The sequence below is a fragment of the Falco naumanni genome, chromosome 10 (assembly GCF_017639655.2).
Source record: "Falco naumanni isolate bFalNau1 chromosome 10, bFalNau1.pat, whole genome shotgun sequence".
Taxonomy (NCBI): Eukaryota; Metazoa; Chordata; class Aves; order Falconiformes; family Falconidae; genus Falco; species Falco naumanni.
The window spans coordinates 20,714,174-20,732,821 of NC_054063.1; the positions used below are offsets into that span (position 1 = coordinate 20,714,174).

An 18,648-nucleotide genomic window follows, 5' to 3' on the forward strand; every position below is an offset into this window, starting at 1 on the left:
GGCCTGACCCACTTCCCGGCAGCCACCGCCCACACCACTGGGCTGTGGGAGGCCGTCACCACTGCAGGTGCCCTTCACCCAGGGTCGGGGTGTCCCTGTGCTGGTGTAGCTCTCTGGGTGTCCATGCATGTGTGTCCCTTGTCCTCTCTGACGATCCCTGTGGGTGCAGGGGCATGTCTGTGCCTGTCTGGGCTGTCCCTGCTCAGGCACCCCCCTCATCCCTCCCGTGTGGGTGTCCCTGCCTGGTCCCCCTGTGTGCCCCCAACCGGGGCTGGGTGTTTCCCAGCCCTCCAGGGTGTCCCTGCATGCCTGTCTCTTTCCAGCTGCTCCAGGGCTGTGTCCCTCTGCAGGGTCCCCCCCCGGCCATCCCCCCACTGGCCAGCAGACAGGCAGGGGCAGGGGATTACAAGGGGCTCAGCCCGGCTCTGCCTAATCCTGGGGATTACATGGGCTGGGCCTGCCTTGGGGGGGGGGGGGGCACCCCCAGGCATGCCCCCCTCAAGGACACAGCATGTGGCAGCTGGGGACAGCAAGTGGGGGGGCTTCCCAGCAACATCTGCCAGCTTCAGCATGTACCCCGAGACATCACCAGGGGGTGTGGGGGTGGGGGAAGGGCAAGGAAAGCAAACCAGCTGGCCCAATGCATCCAGTTTATTGGGGTGAGAGGGAGCAGGGGGGCCGGGGCAGTCAGGCCGTGCCAGTGCCCTGCTGCATGCGCTTGAGGAGCTCCTCATCCTGCAGCGACAGCTCCGTCAGCTTCTTGCCCATCCTCTCATGGACCTCCAGGTACTTGGCCACGCAGCGGTCCAGGCACACGCTCTCCCCCTTCGACAGCTCTGCGTCCTTGTAGTAGGGGGGGACGCACTTTCGGTGGCACGCCTGCGTCATCCTGCACCGCACCGCACCCTCAGCCCCTCACCAGCCCTGCCACGCTCAGACCTGGCCCCCCGGCCCCAAGCCCCAGCGCCCCGACGCCAGTCATCCGCCAGTGCCCCCCCCCCCCCCCCTTCCCAGGCACCACCTTGTACCACCAGCACTCCCCAGTACCCCCAATACCCCTCTGTGCCCCGCCCCAGCCTTGAGCACCCCCCCAATGCTCCCCACTCTATGCAGTCCCCAACACACCCGGGTACCCACAACGCCCCCCCATCCCCAGGCACTCCCGGTGTCCCCCGCTGCTCCGGGCACCCCCGGTGCCCCTAGCACCTCAGTCCCATGCCCCAGGGTCACCCCAGTGCCGCCAGCTCCACCCGGGACCCGCCAGTGCCCCCAGCTCACACACACACACACCCCATCCCCGGGCCGTCCCGGTACCTCCGACTCCCCCCGGGACCTCCGGCCTTGGGACCCGCCAGTGCCCCCAGTTCCCCCCCGGATCCCCGAGTCCCCCCGCTGCTCCCCCGGCAGGGCGCACCGGTTGTACATGTCGGCCATCATGTCAACCTCCAGCTCGGCCGCCAGCTGCTGGGCCCGCAGCGGGTCCATGGCGGCCGGGCCCGGCTCGGTTCAGCCCGGCCCGGCCCGGCTCAGCACGGCACGGCACGGCACAGCTCGGCACCGGACAGCACGGCTCTGGCGCCTCGGCGGCTCCCGGCAGGAACCACGTGAGCGCCGCACTTCCGCGCACACGTAGAAGCGCCCCGCCTCGCCGCCGCCTTGGGCCATTAGGGGCCGGCGGAGCGGGAGAGCGGCCCGGCGCGCCCGGCGCTGATAGGCCGCTGCCGTAGTGGGCGAGGCGGCGGCGGCCGGGGCGGGGAAGGCGCGGCCTTGGCGAGGGGCGGGGCCAGGCCGGGTCCGGCTGTGTGCGCCCGCCCGCACGTGCCTGGGACCCCCCCGTGCCCCCCCGCGCCTGTGATCCTCCCTGTCCCCCAGTGTACCCGCTGTGCGTGTGACCCCCTGTGTCCCCCCAGGTCCGCCGTGTGTCTATGACACCCCCGTTTCCCCCCACGTGCCTCACCCCCCCCATGTCCCCGTGTCCCCCGTGTGCCTCCGTCCCCCCATGTTCCCCATATGACCGTGGCCCACCGTGTCTGCCTGAGCCCCTCGTGTGCCCGTGTCCGGCTGTGCCCCCCATGTGCCTGTGACCACCGGTGTGTCCCCCCACATCCCCCTGTGTCCTCCGCTCGTCTGTGTCCCCCGTGTCACCCGTGTGCCCGTGTCCCCCACGTCCCCCGCGTGTCCGTGCCCCTCGGTCTCCCTTTCCCTCCCTGGGGTACCCGTGGCTCCCCGACCGCTGGCTGAGTGTCCCTGCCCCCTCCCCGTGGGCTCCTTTGGGGTGTCCCCGGTGGCGGCGTGTCCCCCGCCCACGTGCCCCGGCCGCTCCCGCGCGCTGCCCCGCGCCCGGCCCCACGCGTGGCCCGCGGGGGGGCGGGGAGTGCGCGCGGCACCTGCGCCCGCCGGGTAAAAATAGCGCCGGGGCGGGCGGGGCGGCGGGCGCGGTGCGGAGCGGCCGGAGGGTACGGGCCGGGGGCCGGGGGCCGGGGGCCGGGGGCCGGGGGCCGGGGGCCGGGGGCCGGGGGACGGGGGCCGGGGGCCGCGGGTATCGGCGCGTCGAGAGGGGGAACTGGGGAGTCTAGAGGGGGCAGGGAGGGTTGTGTCGGGATGGGACACGTGGGGCCGGGGGGGGGTCGGGAGGAGGTATGGGAGAGCAGGACCAGCTTCTGGGGGGTCGGGATGGGGTTATAGGGGGGTCAAGAGGGGAAATTGGGGGTTGGGGAATAGGGGGTCGGGATGGGACACGGGGGTCGGCTGGGAAGGGGAACGGGGGGGTCAAGAAGGGGTATGGGGGTGCCGGAATGGGGCGGGGGGGGGCACTGGGGGGGGCAGGAGGGGAATGGGAAGGTTGGTATTGGTTATGGGGGGCTGGAGGGGGGAGGCGGGCTGGGGTGTTGGGGTGCCAGGAGGGGGCATGGGGTGGACGGGAGGGGCAATGGGGGCTGGGCAGGGGCAACGGGGGTGCCCAGGGTGGGGGAATGGGGGGGATGGAGCTAGAGGGAGCATGGGCACAGGGGCAGGGGGGTGGCCGGGTTGGCGGGGGCACCCCAGTGACAGCCCTGTGCCCCTGCAGCAGTGACCGCAGCAGCATGGAGCCCCTGGGAGACACTGACACCCCCACCTCCGGCACCCCCACGTCGGACGCCCCCCCCACGGGGCCAGGGGAAGGGGGGGCAGGGGAGGGCAGCAGGGAGGGGGACCCCCTGGCAGCAGGGGTGGGGGGCACAGAGGACACAGAGGGGGACACCAGGGAAGCTGAAGGTGTAGGGGGTGACACCAAGGGAGCAGGGGACACGAGGGGGGACACCAAGGTGGCTGAGGATGTCGGGGGGGAAACCAAGGGAGCAGGGGACACCAAGGAGGACACCAAGGCAGATGAGGATGGGGGGGGACACAACAAGGTGGCTGAGGTTGTGGGGGGACACACCAAGGGAGCAGGGGACACCAAGGAGGACACCAAGGCAGATGAGGATGGGGGGGGACACAACAAGGTGGCTGAGGACATGGGGGGTGATGCCAGGGCAGTGGGGGATGCAGGAGGGGACACTGGGGCGGCAGAGGACACGGAGAGGGACACCAAGGGAGGAGCTGCAGGGGATGCCAGGAGCGATGCCAGGGCAGAAGCAGTGAAGGATGCCAGGAGCACTGCCAGGGGTGACGCAGAGGCAGTTGGGGGGGTGGGCAGTGGGGGTGCCGCGGAGGGGCTACAGGAGCCAGCTGGGCCAGGGCCAGCAGCAGGCAGCACCCGGGGCCAGCAGGTGAGGGGGAGTGTGGTGGGGCTGGGGACAGGGGTGGCAGTGCCAGGCCAGGGTGACGGTGCCCGTGCAAGCAGTGCCAGGGCACTGGTGGCAGTGCTGGTGTGGGCAGTGCCAGGGCAGGCTGACAGTCAAAGGGACAGGGTAACAGTAGAAGGGACAGGGGTGGCAGTGCCCATGTGGGCAGTGCCAGGGCAGGGTGACAGTCAAAGGGACAGGGTAACAGTAGAAGGGACGGGTGGCAGTGCTTGTGTGGGCAGTGCCAGGGTAGGGTGACAACAGAAGGGAAGGGGTGACAGTAGAAGGGACAGGGTTGGCAGTGCCCATGCTGGCAGTGCCACCCCAGCTGTGCCCACAGGAGCCCACCTGGCTGCAGGATGAGGATGAGCTGTGGCCCGAGTTCCCCCCCAGCGTGTCTCCCGGGGGGGGGCACCAGCCCCACATCCCCCCTGTCCCCCACGTCCCCCACATCCCCCACGTCCCCCACATCCCCCACAGGTAAGGGTTGCTCTGGGCAGGGCAGGCAGTACGGGCAGGGTCCTGCAATGGCGCCAGAGTCCCCTGGGGTCACCACTGCCCCACACCGTGCACACCCTCCCACCCAGGGGGCCCCTACAGATCCCCATGTCCCCTCCCCATGGGGGAGGACCTCCAGCCCCCTGCCCCTGATGGCTCCCCAGGGATGCCCCCATCCATTCGGGACCCTGCTGGTGCCCACACCCCAGGGTGCCCCCTCCCACCCCACTGACCCGCCCTCTCTCCCCCACAGCTGGCACCAGCGAGGGCTCGGGGGGCAGTGAGAGGTGAGTGTGGGCAGGGGGGCACGGCCCCAGGGCTGCCCGTGGCGGGCACCCCAGGTGGCACCCCACAACCCTGTGTCCCTACGGGGGCATGCCATGACGCCCCGTTGCCTGCCTCCCATGGCTGGCCCACCCATGTGTGCCCGTGAGTGGCACCCACAGTGGTGCTCACCCCCACCCCCGGGGCCCCCACAGGGGTGCACCAGCAGGGGGGGCCACCGGGACGGGCACCCCCCCGGGACGGTGGGGCAGAGGCCAAGGCTGGAGGGGTCCGGGGGGCGGCCGCGTGCCAGTGCCCGGGCACAGGGGCGCAGCGCCATCCTGGAGAAGTTCGGCGGGTGAGAGGGGCCTGGCCCCAAGGGGGGCACAGGGCGGGGGAGGGGTGTGGGGCAGTGGGAGGCCATGGGACAGTGGGGGTGTTGGGGGGGAATGGGGAAATAGCAGATATGGGGGTACTGGGGGGTCCATGGGGCAATCGGGGTATTGGGGGGCCATGGGGCAGTGGGGGTATTGAGGGGGGAATGGGGAAATAGGGGGTATGGGGGTACTGGGGGAGCCCATGGGGCAGGACTGAGGGTGCTGTGGGCCAATGGGGAGCTGTGGGGCTGTGGGTGTACTGGGGAGCCATGGGCCAGTGGGGTACAGTGGGGGGCTGGGGGTGCCACGGGGCAGTGGGAGTATTGGGGAGGACATGGGGGGTATGGGGTGACGGGGGGGGCACGGGGCAGTGGGAGTATTGGGGAGGACATGGGGAAATGGGGGGTATGGGGTGACTGGGGGGGGGCATGGGGCAGTGGGAGTATTGGGGAGGACATGGGGAAATGGGGGGTATGGGGTGACTGGGGGGGGCATGGGGCAGTGGGGGGAGCAGGACTGAGGGGGCCATGGGGCAATGGGGAGCAATGGGGCTGTGGGCTTATTGAGGGGCCATGGGGCAGCAGGGAGCTCTGGAGTGGGTCAGGGCCACTGGCCAGTGCAGACCCCTGGAGGGCCGGGCCGGGGGCTCACGGTGCGGGGGCACGGAGCCCACGGTGCCTGGCACCGCCTGCAGGGCAGCCACGGGGCCGGCCCCACACCTGAAGCGGGTCGGGGGCAGCGCCGCGGTCAAGGCCATGCTGCTGGAGTGGTGCCGCGCCAGGACCCGTGGCTACCAGGTGAGAGCGGGGTGGCCGTGGGGCACGCTGTGGGGCACGCTGTGGGGCATGCTGTGGGGTACGCCGTGGGGCACGCCCCAGGTTTTGTCGTGCAGTGGCCATGGGGCGTGCCATGGAGTGGGCTGTGGGTTGCATCATGTGGTGCATTGCGGGGCGTGCCGTGGGGCGGCCGTGGGGTGGCTGTGGGGCAGGCCGTGGGGCAGGCTGACCCCCATCCATCTGCGGCAGCACGTGGACGTGCAGAACTTCTCGGGCAGCTGGGGCAGCGGCCTGGCCTTCTGCGCCCTCCTCCACAGCTTCTTCCCCGATGCCTTCGACTACGCCAGCCTGGAGCCCGGCGCCCGCCGGCACAACTTCACCCTGGCCTTCGCCACCGCCGAGTGAGAGCCCCCCCGGCCCCCCGACCCTGCGGTGTCCCCAGGCGGGGGGCCCCTGGTGACAGCTGTGTCCCCGCAGGGAGCGGGCAGGCTGCGCCCCGCTGCTGGAGGTGGAGGACATGGTGCGGATGCCGGTGCCTGATGCCAAGTGCATCTACACCTACCTGCAGGAGCTGTACCGCTGCTTGGTGGCCAAGGGGCTGGTGAAGACCAAGAAGCGCTGAGGGGGGGTTCCCCCACACAGCCCCCCACCCGTGCCACCCCCCTCTGCCTTGTCACAGAGTCCTCATGGAGCGGTTGGGGTTGGAAGGGACCTGAAAGACCACCTGGTCCACCTGCCACCAGACCAGGTTGCTCCGAGCCCTGTCCAGCCTGACCTTGAGCTCTCGCAGGAATGGGGCACCCACTGCTGCTCTGGGCAGCTGCGCCAGTGCTGCCGCCCTCACGGAAAGAATTGTGTCCCGACACCCAGCCTGTCCGCCCTCTTTCACCTTAAGGCCATCACCCCCGGTCCCACAGCCCTGCTGAGCGGTCTGGCCCAGCGGTAAAGGCTTGCGGTGGCCTCATCCCTGACAGGGGGGACACACATGGGCACAGGGACACCGGCACCAAGCAGGTGTCAGCACCTCCACCATGGTGGGGGCAGGCAGGGCGGCACCCACCTGCCTGGGCGGGCATGGTGTGAGCAGCACCCCCCCGCTGTCCCCCACCATCCCCATGAGGCATCACAGGGACAAAGTGGGAGGAAATTTATTAACTTACATACGGGTGATGTGACCCCCATAGAGTGCCAGGCCCCCGTGCCACCAGGCTGGGACCCCAAGCCCAGGCTATGGTGCTGGGGCAGGGGGCGGTGCTGGGCTGGCGCAGGGAGTGGGGAGTAATGTCGGGGTGCCCCCGGCTGTGGGGGGCTCAGGGGTCAGGGCGCGGCTCAGCGTGGCGTCGGGTATGTTTCTCGGCCCGTTGCTGGAACACCTCGGGGGTCTCCTGGAGCTCGCGGGCCAGATTCTGCCGCAGCACACGCTGGGGGTCCGGGCTGTCCAGCAGCAGCAGCAGGTCCTGCAGCACTGCAGGCACCAGGGGGGTGTCAGGGCAGGCACCCCCTCCTGCAGTGCCCCCTCAGTCACCCCCGGGATGCCCACCTTGGATGGCGCGAGTGGTGTGCACCCAGTGCTGGGCAGAGGTGAGGGGCTGGCAGACACGGCCATCGGTGTCCACGCCGGGGTGGTAGATGTCGGTGCGGAGGGTGACGCAGGGGGGGACCAGCGGGTGGTGCGGGGAGAAGGTCAGCTCGAAGCGGAAGGCGCCAGCGTTGTACGGGGGGTTGTTCTGTGACGGGGGGGGAGGGGCACCTCAGAGCCCCTGGAACCCTTGTCCCAGCCCTGGTACCCAGTGCCTCCCCTGGAGACCCCCCGCAGCCTGAGTCCCTGGAGAGGAACCCCCACCCAGGGGGAGCCCTCCCTCCCTCCCCCCCCCCGTTGCCCTGGTGGGGACACCCACCCAGTGCCCTCGGGAGAAGCCCCACCCCGTGTCCCCAGGGGCTCATCTCCCCTCCAGGCCCCCTGTGCCCCCGCAATCCCCCTGTGCCCACAGCCCCCCACGCCCCCAGAGGACCCCCCCAATACCCTGGGGACCCCATGCCCAGGACCCCTCTGTCCACAGACCCCATGCCCGTGCCCTAATCGTGTCCGGCCCCGCCCCCGCCCCGCCCCACTCACGGGCAGCAGGAGCCCCGTCCACCGCCGTATGTCGCCCTCCAGCGGCCGCAGCTGCCGGACCCCGCACCACCGCCGCGCCTCCTCCAGCTCCTGCAGGGGGAGCCGTGGTGGGAGGGGCCGCACTGAGACGCCCCCATGGGCGGGATCTTCTCGCAGGACACGCCCCTGGGTGGGCCCAGATCCGGGCCACGCCCCTCCAGGCGGGCGGTCCCGCCGGGGAAACGAAACTAGTCCCGGCACCCCTGCACCGGAGACCCTCTGCCCGGTACTGCCGCCCCCCCGCACCGGCACCGGTGACCCTCCGCCCGGTACCGCCCGCCCTCCCGCACCGGCACCGGCACTGGAGACCCTCTGCCCGGTACCGCCGCCCCCCCGCACCGGCACCGGAGACCCTCTGCCCGGTACCGCCGCCTTCTCCTTACCGGCACCCCAGACCCTCCGTCCAGTACCACCGTCCCGCCCCGCACTGGCACCGGAGACGCTCTACCTGGTACCGCTCCCCACACTCCCGCACCGGCCCCGGCACCCTCCGCACCTCAACTACCCCAGTACCGCCTCCCCCGCACCCCAGCACCAGGATACCCACACCCTGAGATGGGCACCCCGGGCCAGCCCCACCCTGGTGCTGGCACCCCCGCCCCTCCGGCCTGACACTCCCGGTGTCTCCGGTGCCCCTACCCACCTTCGCGATCCTCCCGGCCATGGTCAGCGATGCCCGGTGCTGGTGGGCGGGGCTCTGCCGGGCCGCGTCCACAGGAGGCGGGACAAGCTGCTCTAGCCCCGCCCCCAGCACGGGTCGAGGGGTGGTGCCAGAGAGGCCTGGGGCGGCCTGGAGCCATCGAGACGGGAGGGGGCGGGGGGTCGGTCTGGCCTGGGGCTGTGAGGGGCCAGATCCCCGTGCAGCCGCGGGCAGCTCCAGCAGGGTGGGGTGCCTAGAGGCGTCCCTGCCCCAGGGCTTGCTGGGGGGTGAGGCGAGGGCAGCCTGCCCCACAGCTGTCTGCCCAGAGGCCCTAGGTTGGCCCTTCCTACTTCTGGGGTGGGAGGACTCCTTAGGGACCCCACCCCCCAAATGCAAAGCCTGGCACCAGGCAGAGGAGATCATAGAGTTGATGTAAGAGGGGCCAGACTCCCCTGGAGCAGCAGGAGGTGCTGGGGAGGTGTGGGGCAGGCACACTCCGTGCTGTCAGGGCAGGGGAGCACCATGGACCTCCTGTAGTGGCCACTGCTGGAGGGCCAAAAGGCAAGGTGGTCCATACCCCACCCCAGACAGCAGAGAAATGTGGAGGGAGGGACCCGGGGGGGGGTCACACCACCTGGGCCTCCCCCTGGGGCATCAGGGAGACGAGGACAGGGAGCTTGAGCTGGTGCTTGAGGGTCTAGACTGTCCCTTGTCACCACAGGGGCCATGGAGAGGGGGCAGTTAGGTGGCTAGGATGCTCTACCCCACCTCCCAAAGGGTGCCTGCCTCAGGGGGTTGGTCCTCCAGTACCGGCGACAGAGCAGGACTGGATGAGGGGACTGCATCCTGCCACGGGTGCCTGCGCCCAGCCCGCCCCTCACAGATGTCCCAGGCACCCCCCCAGCTCCAGCCCAGCTGATTTACGGGAAGCCTCGGCAGCCGCCTGCCGCCCTCCTTAATCTTTAACCAGCCAGGGTTAGATCCGGCCAGATCCCCCCTGCGCCCGGCTGGACACGCAGGGACCCGACCTGCCAGGCACCCAGGTGGGCCCAGCACCCTCCTCCTGCCCCCCACACCCACCTCCTTGGGGGGCGTCAGACCGGGGTGCACAGAGTAGGGGTACAGGCGGTGCAGGGAATGGGAGCGCAGGGTGCTGGGGTGCGGGGCAGGTGGGGTGCTGGGAGCTGGGGTGCGGGTGCTGGGTGCTTATCAAGCCCTTGACCTGTGCTTGCCCACCAGGATGGCCACCATGACACTCTGGCTGCCCCTGGTGTGGTGGCTGGTGGCCACAGCCACGGCCACTGTCACCCAGGTAAGTATGGCCCAGAGACGCGGGCTCCTTGTGCCCGGGTGCCCCCAGACCCACCCTCACCTCACCTGGGTGTCCTTGTGCCCCTTCTCACCCTGGTCCCCATGCCCAGGTGCCATCCCCGGAGGCCCCTCCCAGCTGGCTGAAGCTGCTCAGACAGTTCCTGTCGCTGCTGGTGCCCCCCTGTCCCAACGCAGGCCCACCGGGAGATGTGGGGGCACCCATTCTGCCAGTGCCCCCCCCCCCCTACCCACCTGCAGGAGCTGCCTGGCCTGGATGCCCCTCTCAAGGCCGCAGACGCCCCCAGCCCCAAGGTGCCTGAAGGAGCCCCCGAGGAGCTGGGCACCGTGGCTCATGGCAGCACGGCAGCACCCACACCCAGCAGCACCCAGGAGCCCCCTGGCACCAGCGCCCCGCCGTGCCCTGGGGATGAGGAGCCGGCCGAGGTCTGTGGGACACCCACTGTGGAGCAGCGCACTGCCGTGGCCGAGGCGCTGGGCACCTTTGCCCTCCGCTTCTACCAGCGCATGGCAGAGGCCGTCCAGCCCGATGCCAACCTGCTCTTCTCTCCCCTCAACATCGCCATGGGGCTCTCCCATCTCCTGCTGGGTGAGGGGCTGCCACTGCCACCCGCATCGGCACTGCCGCAGGTTCTGCCATGGGTGCCGCTTTTGTTGCCACTGAGGGCACTGTCTGCGGCCCCATGGCCATCCCAGCCTGGAGCAGCAGGTGCACCCATGGGTGCCTGGCTGAGCTTCTCCTGTGCCTGCAGGTGCCCGTGGTGAGACCCGTGAGCGCCTAGGTGCCATCCTGATGTACCCACCGGAGCTGGGCTGCGTGCACAGTGCCCTGCAGCAGCTCGCCAGCGTGCCCGGCCTCTTCTCTGCTGCACAGATCTTCCACCACCCAGGTGAGGCAGGTGCCTGGGCACTGGTGGCACCACCGATGCTGGCAGGCACGGGGCTGATGCCAGCTGTGCTACCGAGCAGGGCTGCACCTCCGGCCCCGCTTCCTCAACGAGTCATGGCACATCTATGGCACCCGCCCGTGGGCGCTGAGTGGCAACGAGAGCCTGGACCTGCTGCGCATCAACGCATGGGTGCGTGAGGCCAGCCGGGGGCTGCTGCCCAGCCTCCTGCCCACGTTGCCCCCCCAGTCCCGCCTGCTGCTGCTCAGTGCCATCCACCTCCAGGGTATGACCCGGGGACAGGATCCCCCTGAATCAGTGTGGGGCTGAGCCCGGGGTCCCCCCGTGTGGCCCCCCGAGTGCCCTCCGTCCCCCGCAGCCCCGGTGCCGTGTCCCTGCAGCCACCTGGCGCACGCCACTGAAGGCCAAGCAGACGGTGCCACTGCCCTTCCTGCGCCCGGGGCACCCCCCTCGTCTGGTGCCCACCATGACCAGCAAGAAGTACCCGGTGGCCTCCTTCATCGACCCCCACCTGCAGGTCCAGGTACCTCCCATCAGCTGGGCCCCCGCTGCTTGGTGCTGGGGGGCTGTGGCATCGCTGCTGTGGTGCTGGGGCGGGTTAACAGGGTGTGATGTCGCTCCAGTGGCACTGAGGGTGCCAGGCTGTGAGGTCCCCGCGGTGGCACTGAGGGCTAGTGGCTGTCCCACAGGTGGGACGGATGGAGCTGAGCAGGGGGATGAGCCTGGTGGTGCTGGTGCCACAGGGCGCCCCGGGGGCACTGGGGACCCTGGAGCAAGCGCTGGATCCCCCTGCCTTCCTGGAGCTGCTGCGGCGGGCAGCCCGCACACCCCCCCGGGCCACTGCCCTGGCCCTGCCCCGCCTGCGCCTCGACCGAGCCCTGGACGTGGTGGCCGTGGTCCACGACATGGGTAAGGCCACCAACCCCCTGCCCCAGGGCCTGCCCGTGACATCACTGCTTGGGCTGGCAGGGCTAGGGGGTGATGTCTCTTTGGCATGGGTGGCGAGGTGCAATGATGTCACTCCCTATGGGATGTCACTGGCCCCTCCCCGATCCCTGTGTGGGTCCTTTTCCCCGGGGACCTCAATGTCCCTTAGTATCCCCAATGCTCCCCAGAGACCCCTATGTCCCCATGCCTTTAGTGTCCCCAGGGTCCCCCAACACCCCTGCTGTCTCTGGTCCCCAGTGTCTCCAACATCCCCCCATCTCCCTGCTGTCCCCCACATCCCTGAGTGTCCCCTAGTGCCCCCCATTGCCCCTAATGACCCTGGTATCCCTCGTGCACCCCTTGGTGTGTGTCCGTACCCCTGCGTCCCCAGCGTCCCTTGTGTCCCCACGGGGTGACACTGAGGACTGGTGTCGCAGACTACGGGCTGTTCCTGGATGCGGAGCTGTGTGGGCTGGCACAGGGCCCGGCGGTGATGGTGGACGCTGTTCGGCACCGCGCAGTGCTGGCGCTGGACGAGGCCGGTGTGGAGGCGGCGAGCGCCATGGCTACCTCAGTGGCCCGCACAGCTCTGGTGCTGGAGGCCCTGCGCCCCTTCCTCTTCGTCCTCTGGCACGATGCCAGTGCCATCCCCCTCTTCATGGGCCGCCTCAGCGACCCCCAGCCCTGACCCTGCCTGCCTGCTGCCCTCCCTCCTCTCACTGCCCTCCCTCCTGCTTCCTCTGCTCCCTCCTTCCCTCCCCCCCTTCCCTTGTCCTTCCTTCCATCCCTCCTTCTCTCTCTCCATCCCTCCTTTTCCTTCCTCTCCTCCATCCCCCCCTTCCATCTTACCCCCCTTTTCAGCCACCTCCAGCCCCCCACCCTTCCCTCTTTTCCATCCCTCCTTCCCATCCCTCCCTCCAGTTCTCCCTCTCTCCCCATCTCCCCACCCCTCCCTTCCCCACCTGTCCCCCTTGCCCCCTCAACCCCTTATCCCGGGCAATGTGGAGTGTCATGTCCCCCCCCTTCCCCCCCGTGTCTCAGTTTGCCCACCAGCTGGGGCCTGAGCCCCCAATAAATGCACTGACCCACTGCACGGCTCCTGCCTGTGGGGAGAGGAAGGGACAACCTGGGGGGGCATGCTGGGGCTACCAGGGACACCCCCATCCATGCCAGGGTGGGGGCCCTGGCCGCGTGCCCAGCATCACCCCAGGGTACCAGGGGAGGTGGCAGGGCCGGGGGCAGGTCACACCCAGCACCTTCCTACAAAACAAAAGCCTTTATTGCCCTAGAAAAGCCCCCACAGCCCCTGCGTGCTGGTGATGGCACCGTGCCCCCCCAGGGGGCAGCACACCCCCCCGGGGGGCACCGACTGGCACCGGGCACCCTGGGGCACCAGGGAAGGCGCAGAGGCGGGGGGCACCCACTGGCAGCACCCCGGCGATGGTGCCCACCAGGGCAGGGGTGCTGCTGGGTGGGGGTGCCCCTGCCGTGCCCCCCCCCGCCCTTCAGTCCCAGCCGTTCTCCTTCACCATGTGCGACATCTCGATGATGAACTTCCCCTCCTTGTACTTCTGGCTGCTCTCGAAGGCCTGCTCCTGGGGGGAGGCAGCGTGAGACCCCCTCCACGTGCCTCCAGCAGGGTGCCCGTGCCGCTGCCCCTACCATGGGGCTGGGGTCCCTGGGCTGCTGCCAACGGGTTTGGGGTGCCCAGCCCAGCCCAGGGATCTGGGGTGCCTGGGACAGTGCCCACAGGGGTGGGGGTGCTGGATGCAGGGGCACTCACGTATTTCCAGCCCAGGGTGGTCTTGCAGCTCTGGCAGAAGATGTCGGCCACCGAGTGCAGCCCTGTCAGCAGCAGCCGCTGCTCCGCCGGGCCACAGCCCACATTCACCCTGCGCCAGAGAGCAGGGGTGTGCCACCAGCATGGCACAGCCTGGCCCAGCATGGCCTGGCACAGCTCGGCATGGCTGCCCCAGCATGGCACAGCCTGGGCATGGCTCAGCCTGGCTCAGCTCAGCATGGCACTGCCTGGAACAGCCCAGTACATCTTAGCCTGGCACAGCCTAGCATGGCATAGCCTGGCTCAGCCCAGCATGGCATGGCCTGGCACAGCCCAGCACAGCCTGGCATGGCTGTCCCAGCATGGCTTAGTCTGGCTCAGCCTGGAATGGCACAGCCTGGCACAGTTTAGCCTGGCACAGTCTGGCATGGCACAGCCTAGCATAGCCTGGCATGGCTGTCCCAGTATGGCACAGCCTGGCTCAGCCTGGCACGGCTTAGCCTGGCACAGCCTGGCATGGCACGGCATGGCTCAGCCCAGCATGGCTCAGCCTGACTTAGCACGGCACGGCACAGCACGGCTGAAATCGCCCGGCCGGCCCGCAGCCCCAGGCAGCCCCCCGCCGCCCGCCCCCGCCCGGCGGTACTCACACCGAGTTGAACAGGTAGGCGCGGCCATGGCTGCCCTGGAAGGACTGTGGGGACACGCACAAGTCACCGGCTGCGCCCCTTGTCCCCCGGGGCCACCCGCGTCCCCCGCCCCGCTGCAGCGCCACCACGCAATGCGCCGGCCGGGGACACCGGGGGGGGGGAGGGGAGGGGGGCGCGGAAACTCACCACCCCGGGGGACACCGAGGGGGGGACACTCACCACCCCGGGGACACCGAGGGGGGGCACTCACCACCCCGGGGACACCGAGGGGGGGCGCACCACGGGGGGACAGCGGGGGCGCCACGGGGGGGACGTCGGCTGTCCCGATGCCGCCCTGGGACGGAGCCCCCAGCCCCTGGGACGTGGGGGAGGGGGGGTCCCCGCCGACCCGGGGGCCTGGGGGGGGCACCTTGGAGATGAGCTCCTCGTGGCGGGCCAGGTGGGCGCGGCAGTGCACGCAGCTGTAGGTGCGCTGGGAGCGCGGCAGGTAGCTGTGGAAGGTCCTGGGGGGCAGGTGGGCGGCGGGGGGCAGGCGGCGGCGGGCGGGGGGCCTGGCGGGGGGCAGGGCCCCGGGGGGGGCGCGGGGGGGGCGGGGGGCACCGTGCACCCCCCGCAGAGCCGCTCGCAGGGGAAGCAGCGCAGCAGAGCGCCGAGAGCCGTCGTTCCTCCCGCGACAAGGTCGGGGGGGCGCCGTGGCCCCGGGCCCCCCCAGGTGAGAAGGAGGCGGAAAAGGGGGGCGGCCTGCAAAGAGTTAAATGGGGGTAGTGAGGGGGCGCGGCACTAACCGCCCCCCCCCCCGTGCCCCCCCCCCCCCCCCCCAGCTGAGCCGGGCCGGCTCACCGCTGGAGTGGGGGGCAGCGCCGGGGAGCGGGGGACACCGCCCCGTCCCTGCTGTCCCCAGGGAGACCGGGTGGGGGAAGGGGCGGGGGAGAGGATGAGGGGGCCCCCTAATAGGGTTTGGGAGTCCGGGGGAGTCGCGGGGGGGTAACGGGTGTCCCGGGGGTGGGTGGTGATGGGGGTCCCGGGGGGCAGATGGTGGTCTCGGGAGGGGTGATGGGGGTCCCGGGGGTGTGTAATTGGGGGTCCCCGGTGGCTACACGGGGGTCCCGCGGGGCAGGAAGGGGGTCCGGGGGGATGCGGTGCCGGGCGGGGGAGGATGGGGGGCCCGGGGGCCGCTCACCACCCGCCGCTGTCCTCGCTGCCGCTGCCGCCGCTGCCGCTGTCCACGGGGCGGGCGCCAGGCGGGGGCACCGGGCAGCCGAGGGGGGGGCCCTGCGTGCCCGGGGACTGCATCACGGCACCGTGACTCATCCCCCGCCGCCGCGACGTCACCGTCCGCACCCCGCGGCCGTGACGTCACCGCCCGGCACCTCCGACGTCAGCCCCGCCGCCGGGGTGCGCTGCGGTCGCCGGTACCCGCGCCCCCCGTGTCTCCCCGGAGGCGCCCCCGGGCCGCACGCAGATGATACGCAAATCGGGGGGGGGGGGCAGGCAGCGTGCGCAGGGCGCGGCGTGCGAACGACCCGGACCCGGGGCCCGAGTCGGCGGGTGGCGGGGCCCGGCGCAAGGAGGCGACAACGAGGCGTGCGGTACGGGGCCCTGGGCGGTATGCAGATGAGATGCAAATGACCTCCGGGTGCCGCGCGCCACCGCCCCCCTGGTCCGTGCGTCATCACGTCACCGCCCCGGACCCGCGCGGCTGCCACGGCAACCCCGCTGCAGCGCCCCCGCCCACCGCGCCGGGCGCGCCGCTAGGATCTCACTTCCGGCGCAGCCCCGTCGGCCAGGAAGCGCGGCGGCCTCCGTGAGCGGGTGAGGGGCCAGGCGGGCGGGCGGCATTGGCGGGTGCCACGGCAACGGCGTGAGGGCGGGCGGCAGCGCGGGGGCGCGGCCCGGCGGCTCGGGGGGCAGGCCCGGACCGGCCGGCCACTCGCCGCCCTCCCCACAGCGGGCAGGCGAGGCCCGGTGGAGCGTCATGGCGGACGACGGCGGCGAGGAGAAGAAGCAGGTGGCCAAGTTCGAGCTGGAGCGGGAGACGGAGCTGCGCTTCGAGGTGGAGGCCTCGCAGACAGTGCAGCTGGAGCTGCTCACCGGCATGGCCGAGGTTTTTGGCACCGAGCTTACCCGCAACAAGAAGTTCACCTTCGACGCTGGCGCCAAGGTGGCCGTCTTCACCTGGCACGGCTGCACCGTCCAGCTCAGCGGCCGCACCGAGGTGGCCTACATCTCCAAGGACACACCCATGCTGCTCTACCTCAACACCCACACGGCCCTGGAGCAGATGCGGCGGCAGGCAGAGCGGGAGGATGAGCGGGGGCCCCGCGTCATGGTGGTTGGACCCACTGACGTGGGTAAGTCAACTGTGTGCCGCCTGCTGCTGAACTATGCTGTGCGCCTGGGGCGCCGGCCCACCTTTGTGGAGCTGGACGTGGGCCAGGGCTCCGTCTCCATCCCTGGCACCATGGGCGCTCTCTACATCGAGCGGCCAGCCGACGTGGAGGAGGGCTTCTCCCTCCAAGCCCCACTCGTCTACCATTTCGGCTCCACCACACCAGGCACTAACATCAAGCTCTACAACAAGGTGAGCACGGGGACCCTGTCAAGGGGTCTTGCCCCAGGGACAGGCCCAGTTTGGAGCTCCCTGCCTACCTGGCACCATCCCATTGCTTTTGCCACTGTGTAGGGCTGTGGCATGTCCCTGCATCAAGCACTGTGCCTGCTTCTGGGCATTGCAGCTCAATAGACATGTATGGAGGGCTGAGGCAGTGAGGGGTGAAGGTGTGATGGAGGAGTTGGAGGAGACCCTTGAGTTAGGAAGAAGCTCTTTAGCCTGGAGAGGAGCTGAGGGAGCACAGTGGAGCTTTTCACTGCCTGTGAGCCCCTACGTGAGGCCTTTTGCAGGCTGCGAGTCCTGGCTGGCTGCGGAGGGTGAAGCCAGAGCCACAGGTCACATTGAGCCAGCTCAGCCTGCAGGGCTTGTTGGGTGAGAGGAGAGCAGAGCGCAGCTGCCAGCATGGCCTGATGGCTCTTGTGCAGAGCCAGTGTTAGCCAGAGCATGGTGGCCATCACTGCACAGTATTCCGCCCCTGCAGGAACCCCCACAGCCTAGCTCTCTGTTTAGGGAAACCCAGATGGAAAGAAGCCAAAGAAAAACCTGAAGACATCCAAAAAGCTGACCTGAATCCCCAGAGTCCTCCCACTGCTGCTGTTTGGTGACAGAGGCTTCTGCACGGCTGAAGCCCGCCACAGCCCTGTGCTGCCCTTTTCATGGCAGCCCTCAGGACAGAGAAGCAGCATTGCTGTAGTCGAGCACCCTAAAGTGCTTGTAACGTTTTTGGAGCTACTTGAGCCTCTTGTAATGGCAGATCACTCTTTGTGGCTGTCTGTTGATGGTGGGGAAGGATTTTGTCCCAGGTGGCTGTCCATGAACCGGGTGTTGCTCCTGTGTATCAGCAGTAAATAACAAAGTGTGTTTGGAGCAGTACAGAGGATCGCTGTGTCCTCGAGAAGTAGGACAGGGCCTGCCATGCTGGCCTCCTGCCCTTCTGATGCTATTCAGGGACTGCCCACTCGCTCCCCTGAGCTTCTCGCCCAGTCAGAGCTAGCAGGGTGACACTGCGGGAATTGAGACCTTGGGGGTATGGAAGGAGGTGGGGACGGCATTGGAGAGAGCCGGCTGAGGTTTGGGGACGTGGGTGCCCCAAAAAGGTGTTTCTGTCCTGCTACCTCCACCCTGTCTCCCCTGCAGATCACATCCCGCCTGGCCGACGTCTTCAACCAGCGCTGTGAAGTGAACCGCCGCGCCTCGGTGAGCGGCTGCGTGATCAACACCTGCGGCTGGGTGAAGGGCTCGGGCTACCAGGCACTGGTGCACGCAGCTTCTGCCTTTGAGGTGGACGTGGTGGTGGTGCTGGACCAGGAGCGGCTTTACAACGAGCTGAAGAGGGACCTGCCCCACTTTGTGCGCACTGTCCTGCTCCCCAAGTCCGGTGGGGTGGTGGAGCGCTCCAAGGACTTCCGGCGGGAATGCCGAGATGACCGCATCCGGGAGTACTTCTACGGCTTCCGTGGCTGCTTCTACCCTCACGCCTTCGATGTCAAGTTCTCCGACGTCAAGATTTACAAGGTGGGGGCTCCCACCATCCCGGACTCCTGCCTGCCCCTGGGCATGTCGCAGGAGGACAACCAGCTGAAGCTCGTACCGGTGACGCCAGGACGGGACATGGTGCACCACCTCCTGAGCGTCAGCACCGCTGACAGCCCCGATGACAACATCTCTGAGACGAGCGTGGCTGGCTTCATCGTTGTCACTGGCGTCGACCTGGAGCGCCAGGTCTTCACTGTCCTCTCCCCGGCCCCACGCCCCCTGCCCAAGAACTTCCTCCTCATCATGGACATCCGCTTCATGGACCTCAAGTAGCGGTGGCGGCGGTGGTGGCAGCGCCCCCTCCCCTCCCCGTGCCGGTTCTCAGCCCCGTAGGCACCGCGGTCCGGTTTTATACCTTTTGTAACGTTTGTTATTAAATGGCTAAGCCTTTTGCCGGCGGGTGGGTGAGTGTCTGCTCGACCGGGGTGGG

The 18,648-nt window shown here is 69.5% G+C and overlaps 7 protein-coding genes across 7 annotated transcripts; 4 read left to right on the forward strand and 3 right to left on the reverse strand.

Annotated features, from left to right (window-relative positions):
• Nucleotides 1-633: 633 nt before the first annotated feature.
• Nucleotides 634-1,619, reverse strand: TIMM10 (translocase of inner mitochondrial membrane 10). Its single transcript, XM_040609003.1, has 2 exons — nucleotides 1,415-1,619; nucleotides 634-889 (listed from the first exon to the last, which is right to left on the reverse strand). Exons 1-2 carry the CDS (start codon nucleotides 1,483-1,485, stop codon nucleotides 688-690), a joined length of 273 nt encoding a protein of 90 aa, XP_040464937.1. The 5' UTR covers nucleotides 1,486-1,619; the 3' UTR covers nucleotides 634-687.
• A 165-nt stretch (nucleotides 1,620-1,784) lies between these two features.
• Nucleotides 1,785-4,549, forward strand: LOC121094812 (uncharacterized PE-PGRS family protein PE_PGRS54-like). The gene is made up of 4 exons (XM_040608885.1): nucleotides 1,785-2,456; nucleotides 3,068-3,752; nucleotides 4,108-4,247; nucleotides 4,519-4,549. The coding sequence occupies exons 2-4, from the start codon at nucleotides 3,084-3,086 to the stop codon at nucleotides 4,547-4,549; spliced, it is 840 nt and encodes a 279-aa protein (XP_040464819.1). The 5' UTR covers nucleotides 1,785-2,456; nucleotides 3,068-3,083.
• Nucleotides 4,550-4,645: 96 nt separating this feature from the next.
• On the forward strand, nucleotides 4,646-6,547 carry SMTNL1 (smoothelin like 1). The gene is made up of 4 exons (XM_040608886.1): nucleotides 4,646-4,887; nucleotides 5,601-5,703; nucleotides 5,932-6,083; nucleotides 6,160-6,547. The coding sequence occupies exons 1-4, from the start codon at nucleotides 4,646-4,648 to the stop codon at nucleotides 6,302-6,304; spliced, it is 642 nt and encodes a 213-aa protein (XP_040464820.1). The 3' UTR covers nucleotides 6,305-6,547.
• Nucleotides 6,548-6,816: 269 nt separating this feature from the next.
• LOC121094886 (ubiquitin-conjugating enzyme E2 L5-like) lies at nucleotides 6,817-8,581 on the reverse strand. Its single transcript, XM_040609001.1, has 4 exons — nucleotides 8,481-8,581; nucleotides 7,799-7,888; nucleotides 7,223-7,409; nucleotides 6,817-7,147 (listed from the first exon to the last, which is right to left on the reverse strand). The coding sequence occupies exons 1-4, from the start codon at nucleotides 8,499-8,501 to the stop codon at nucleotides 6,993-6,995; spliced, it is 453 nt and encodes a 150-aa protein (XP_040464935.1). The 5' UTR covers nucleotides 8,502-8,581; the 3' UTR covers nucleotides 6,817-6,992.
• On the forward strand, nucleotides 7,899-12,407 carry SERPING1 (serpin family G member 1). Its single transcript, XM_040608999.1, has 8 exons — nucleotides 7,899-8,288; nucleotides 9,717-9,789; nucleotides 10,047-10,395; nucleotides 10,559-10,696; nucleotides 10,776-10,979; nucleotides 11,095-11,237; nucleotides 11,404-11,623; nucleotides 12,079-12,407. The coding sequence occupies exons 2-8, from the start codon at nucleotides 9,718-9,720 to the stop codon at nucleotides 12,327-12,329; spliced, it is 1,377 nt and encodes a 458-aa protein (XP_040464933.1). The 5' UTR covers nucleotides 7,899-8,288; nucleotide 9,717; the 3' UTR covers nucleotides 12,330-12,407.
• A 495-nt stretch (nucleotides 12,408-12,902) lies between these two features.
• Nucleotides 12,903-16,048, reverse strand: YPEL4 (yippee like 4). The gene is made up of 6 exons (XM_040608887.1): nucleotides 15,807-16,048; nucleotides 15,252-15,358; nucleotides 14,481-14,812; nucleotides 14,072-14,115; nucleotides 13,425-13,533; nucleotides 12,903-13,236 (listed from the first exon to the last, which is right to left on the reverse strand). The coding sequence occupies exons 1-6, from the start codon at nucleotides 16,046-16,048 to the stop codon at nucleotides 13,147-13,149; spliced, it is 924 nt and encodes a 307-aa protein (XP_040464821.1). The 3' UTR covers nucleotides 12,903-13,146.
• CLP1 (cleavage factor polyribonucleotide kinase subunit 1) lies at nucleotides 15,808-18,609 on the forward strand. Its single transcript, XM_040609274.1, has 2 exons — nucleotides 15,808-16,652; nucleotides 17,820-18,609. Exons 1-2 carry the CDS (start codon nucleotides 16,047-16,049, stop codon nucleotides 18,489-18,491), a joined length of 1,278 nt encoding a protein of 425 aa, XP_040465208.1. The 5' UTR covers nucleotides 15,808-16,046; the 3' UTR covers nucleotides 18,492-18,609.
• Nucleotides 18,610-18,648: the final 39 nt, after the last annotated feature.

Excerpts from the sequence above, each read along its gene's own strand:
- TIMM10 (XM_040609003.1), bottom strand. The coding sequence starts at position 1,485 with ATGGACCCGCTGCGGGCCCAGCAGCTGGCGGCCGAGCTGGAGGTTGAC. Across the intron at positions 890-1,414 it reads ATGGCCGACATGTACAACCG|GATGACGCAGGCGTGCCACC; the intron begins GTGCGCCCTGCC and ends GGTGCGGTGCAG.
- LOC121094812 (XM_040608885.1), top strand. The coding sequence starts at position 3,084 with ATGGAGCCCCTGGGAGACACTGACACCCCCACCTCCGGCACCCCCACG. Across the intron at positions 3,753-4,107 it reads GCAGCACCCGGGGCCAGCAG|GAGCCCACCTGGCTGCAGGA; the intron begins GTGAGGGGGAGT and ends CTGTGCCCACAG. Across the intron at positions 4,248-4,518 it reads GTCCCCCACATCCCCCACAG|CTGGCACCAGCGAGGGCTCG; the intron begins GTAAGGGTTGCT and ends TCTCCCCCACAG.
- SMTNL1 (XM_040608886.1), top strand. The coding sequence starts at position 4,646 with ATGACGCCCCGTTGCCTGCCTCCCATGGCTGGCCCACCCATGTGTGCC. Across the intron at positions 5,704-5,931 it reads CCAGGACCCGTGGCTACCAG|CACGTGGACGTGCAGAACTT; the intron begins GTGAGAGCGGGG and ends CATCTGCGGCAG. Across the intron at positions 6,084-6,159 it reads CTGGCCTTCGCCACCGCCGA|GGAGCGGGCAGGCTGCGCCC; the intron begins GTGAGAGCCCCC and ends GTGTCCCCGCAG.
- LOC121094886 (XM_040609001.1), bottom strand. The coding sequence starts at position 8,501 with ATGGCCGGGAGGATCGCGAAG. Across the intron at positions 7,889-8,480 it reads TGGCCGGGAGGATCGCGAAG|GAGCTGGAGGAGGCGCGGCG; the intron begins GTGGGTAGGGGC and ends CTCCCCCTGCAG. Across the intron at positions 7,410-7,798 it reads GGACGGGGCTCCTGCTGCCC|AACAACCCCCCGTACAACGC; the intron begins GTGAGTGGGGCG and ends CCCCCGTCACAG.
- SERPING1 (XM_040608999.1), top strand. The coding sequence starts at position 9,718 with ATGGCCACCATGACACTCTGGCTGCCCCTGGTGTGGTGGCTGGTGGCC. Across the intron at positions 9,790-10,046 it reads CCACGGCCACTGTCACCCAG|GAGCTGCCTGGCCTGGATGC; the intron begins GTAAGTATGGCC and ends ACCCACCTGCAG. Across the intron at positions 10,697-10,775 it reads ACAGATCTTCCACCACCCAG|GGCTGCACCTCCGGCCCCGC; the intron begins GTGAGGCAGGTG and ends GCTACCGAGCAG.
- CLP1 (XM_040609274.1), top strand. The coding sequence starts at position 16,047 with ATGGCGGACGACGGCGGCGAGGAGAAGAAGCAGGTGGCCAAGTTCGAG. Across the intron at positions 16,653-17,819 it reads ACATCAAGCTCTACAACAAG|ATCACATCCCGCCTGGCCGA; the intron begins GTGAGCACGGGG and ends TCTCCCCTGCAG.
- YPEL4 (XM_040608887.1), bottom strand. The coding sequence starts at position 16,048 with ATGACGCTCCACCGGGCCTCGCCTGCCCGCTGTGGGGAGGGCGGCGAG. Across the intron at positions 14,116-14,480 it reads ACGAGGAGCTCATCTCCAAG|TCCTTCCAGGGCAGCCATGG; the intron begins GTGCCCCCCCCA and ends GTGTCCCCACAG. Across the intron at positions 13,237-13,424 it reads CCACCCTGGGCTGGAAATAC|GAGCAGGCCTTCGAGAGCAG; the intron begins GTGAGTGCCCCT and ends GCCTCCCCCCAG.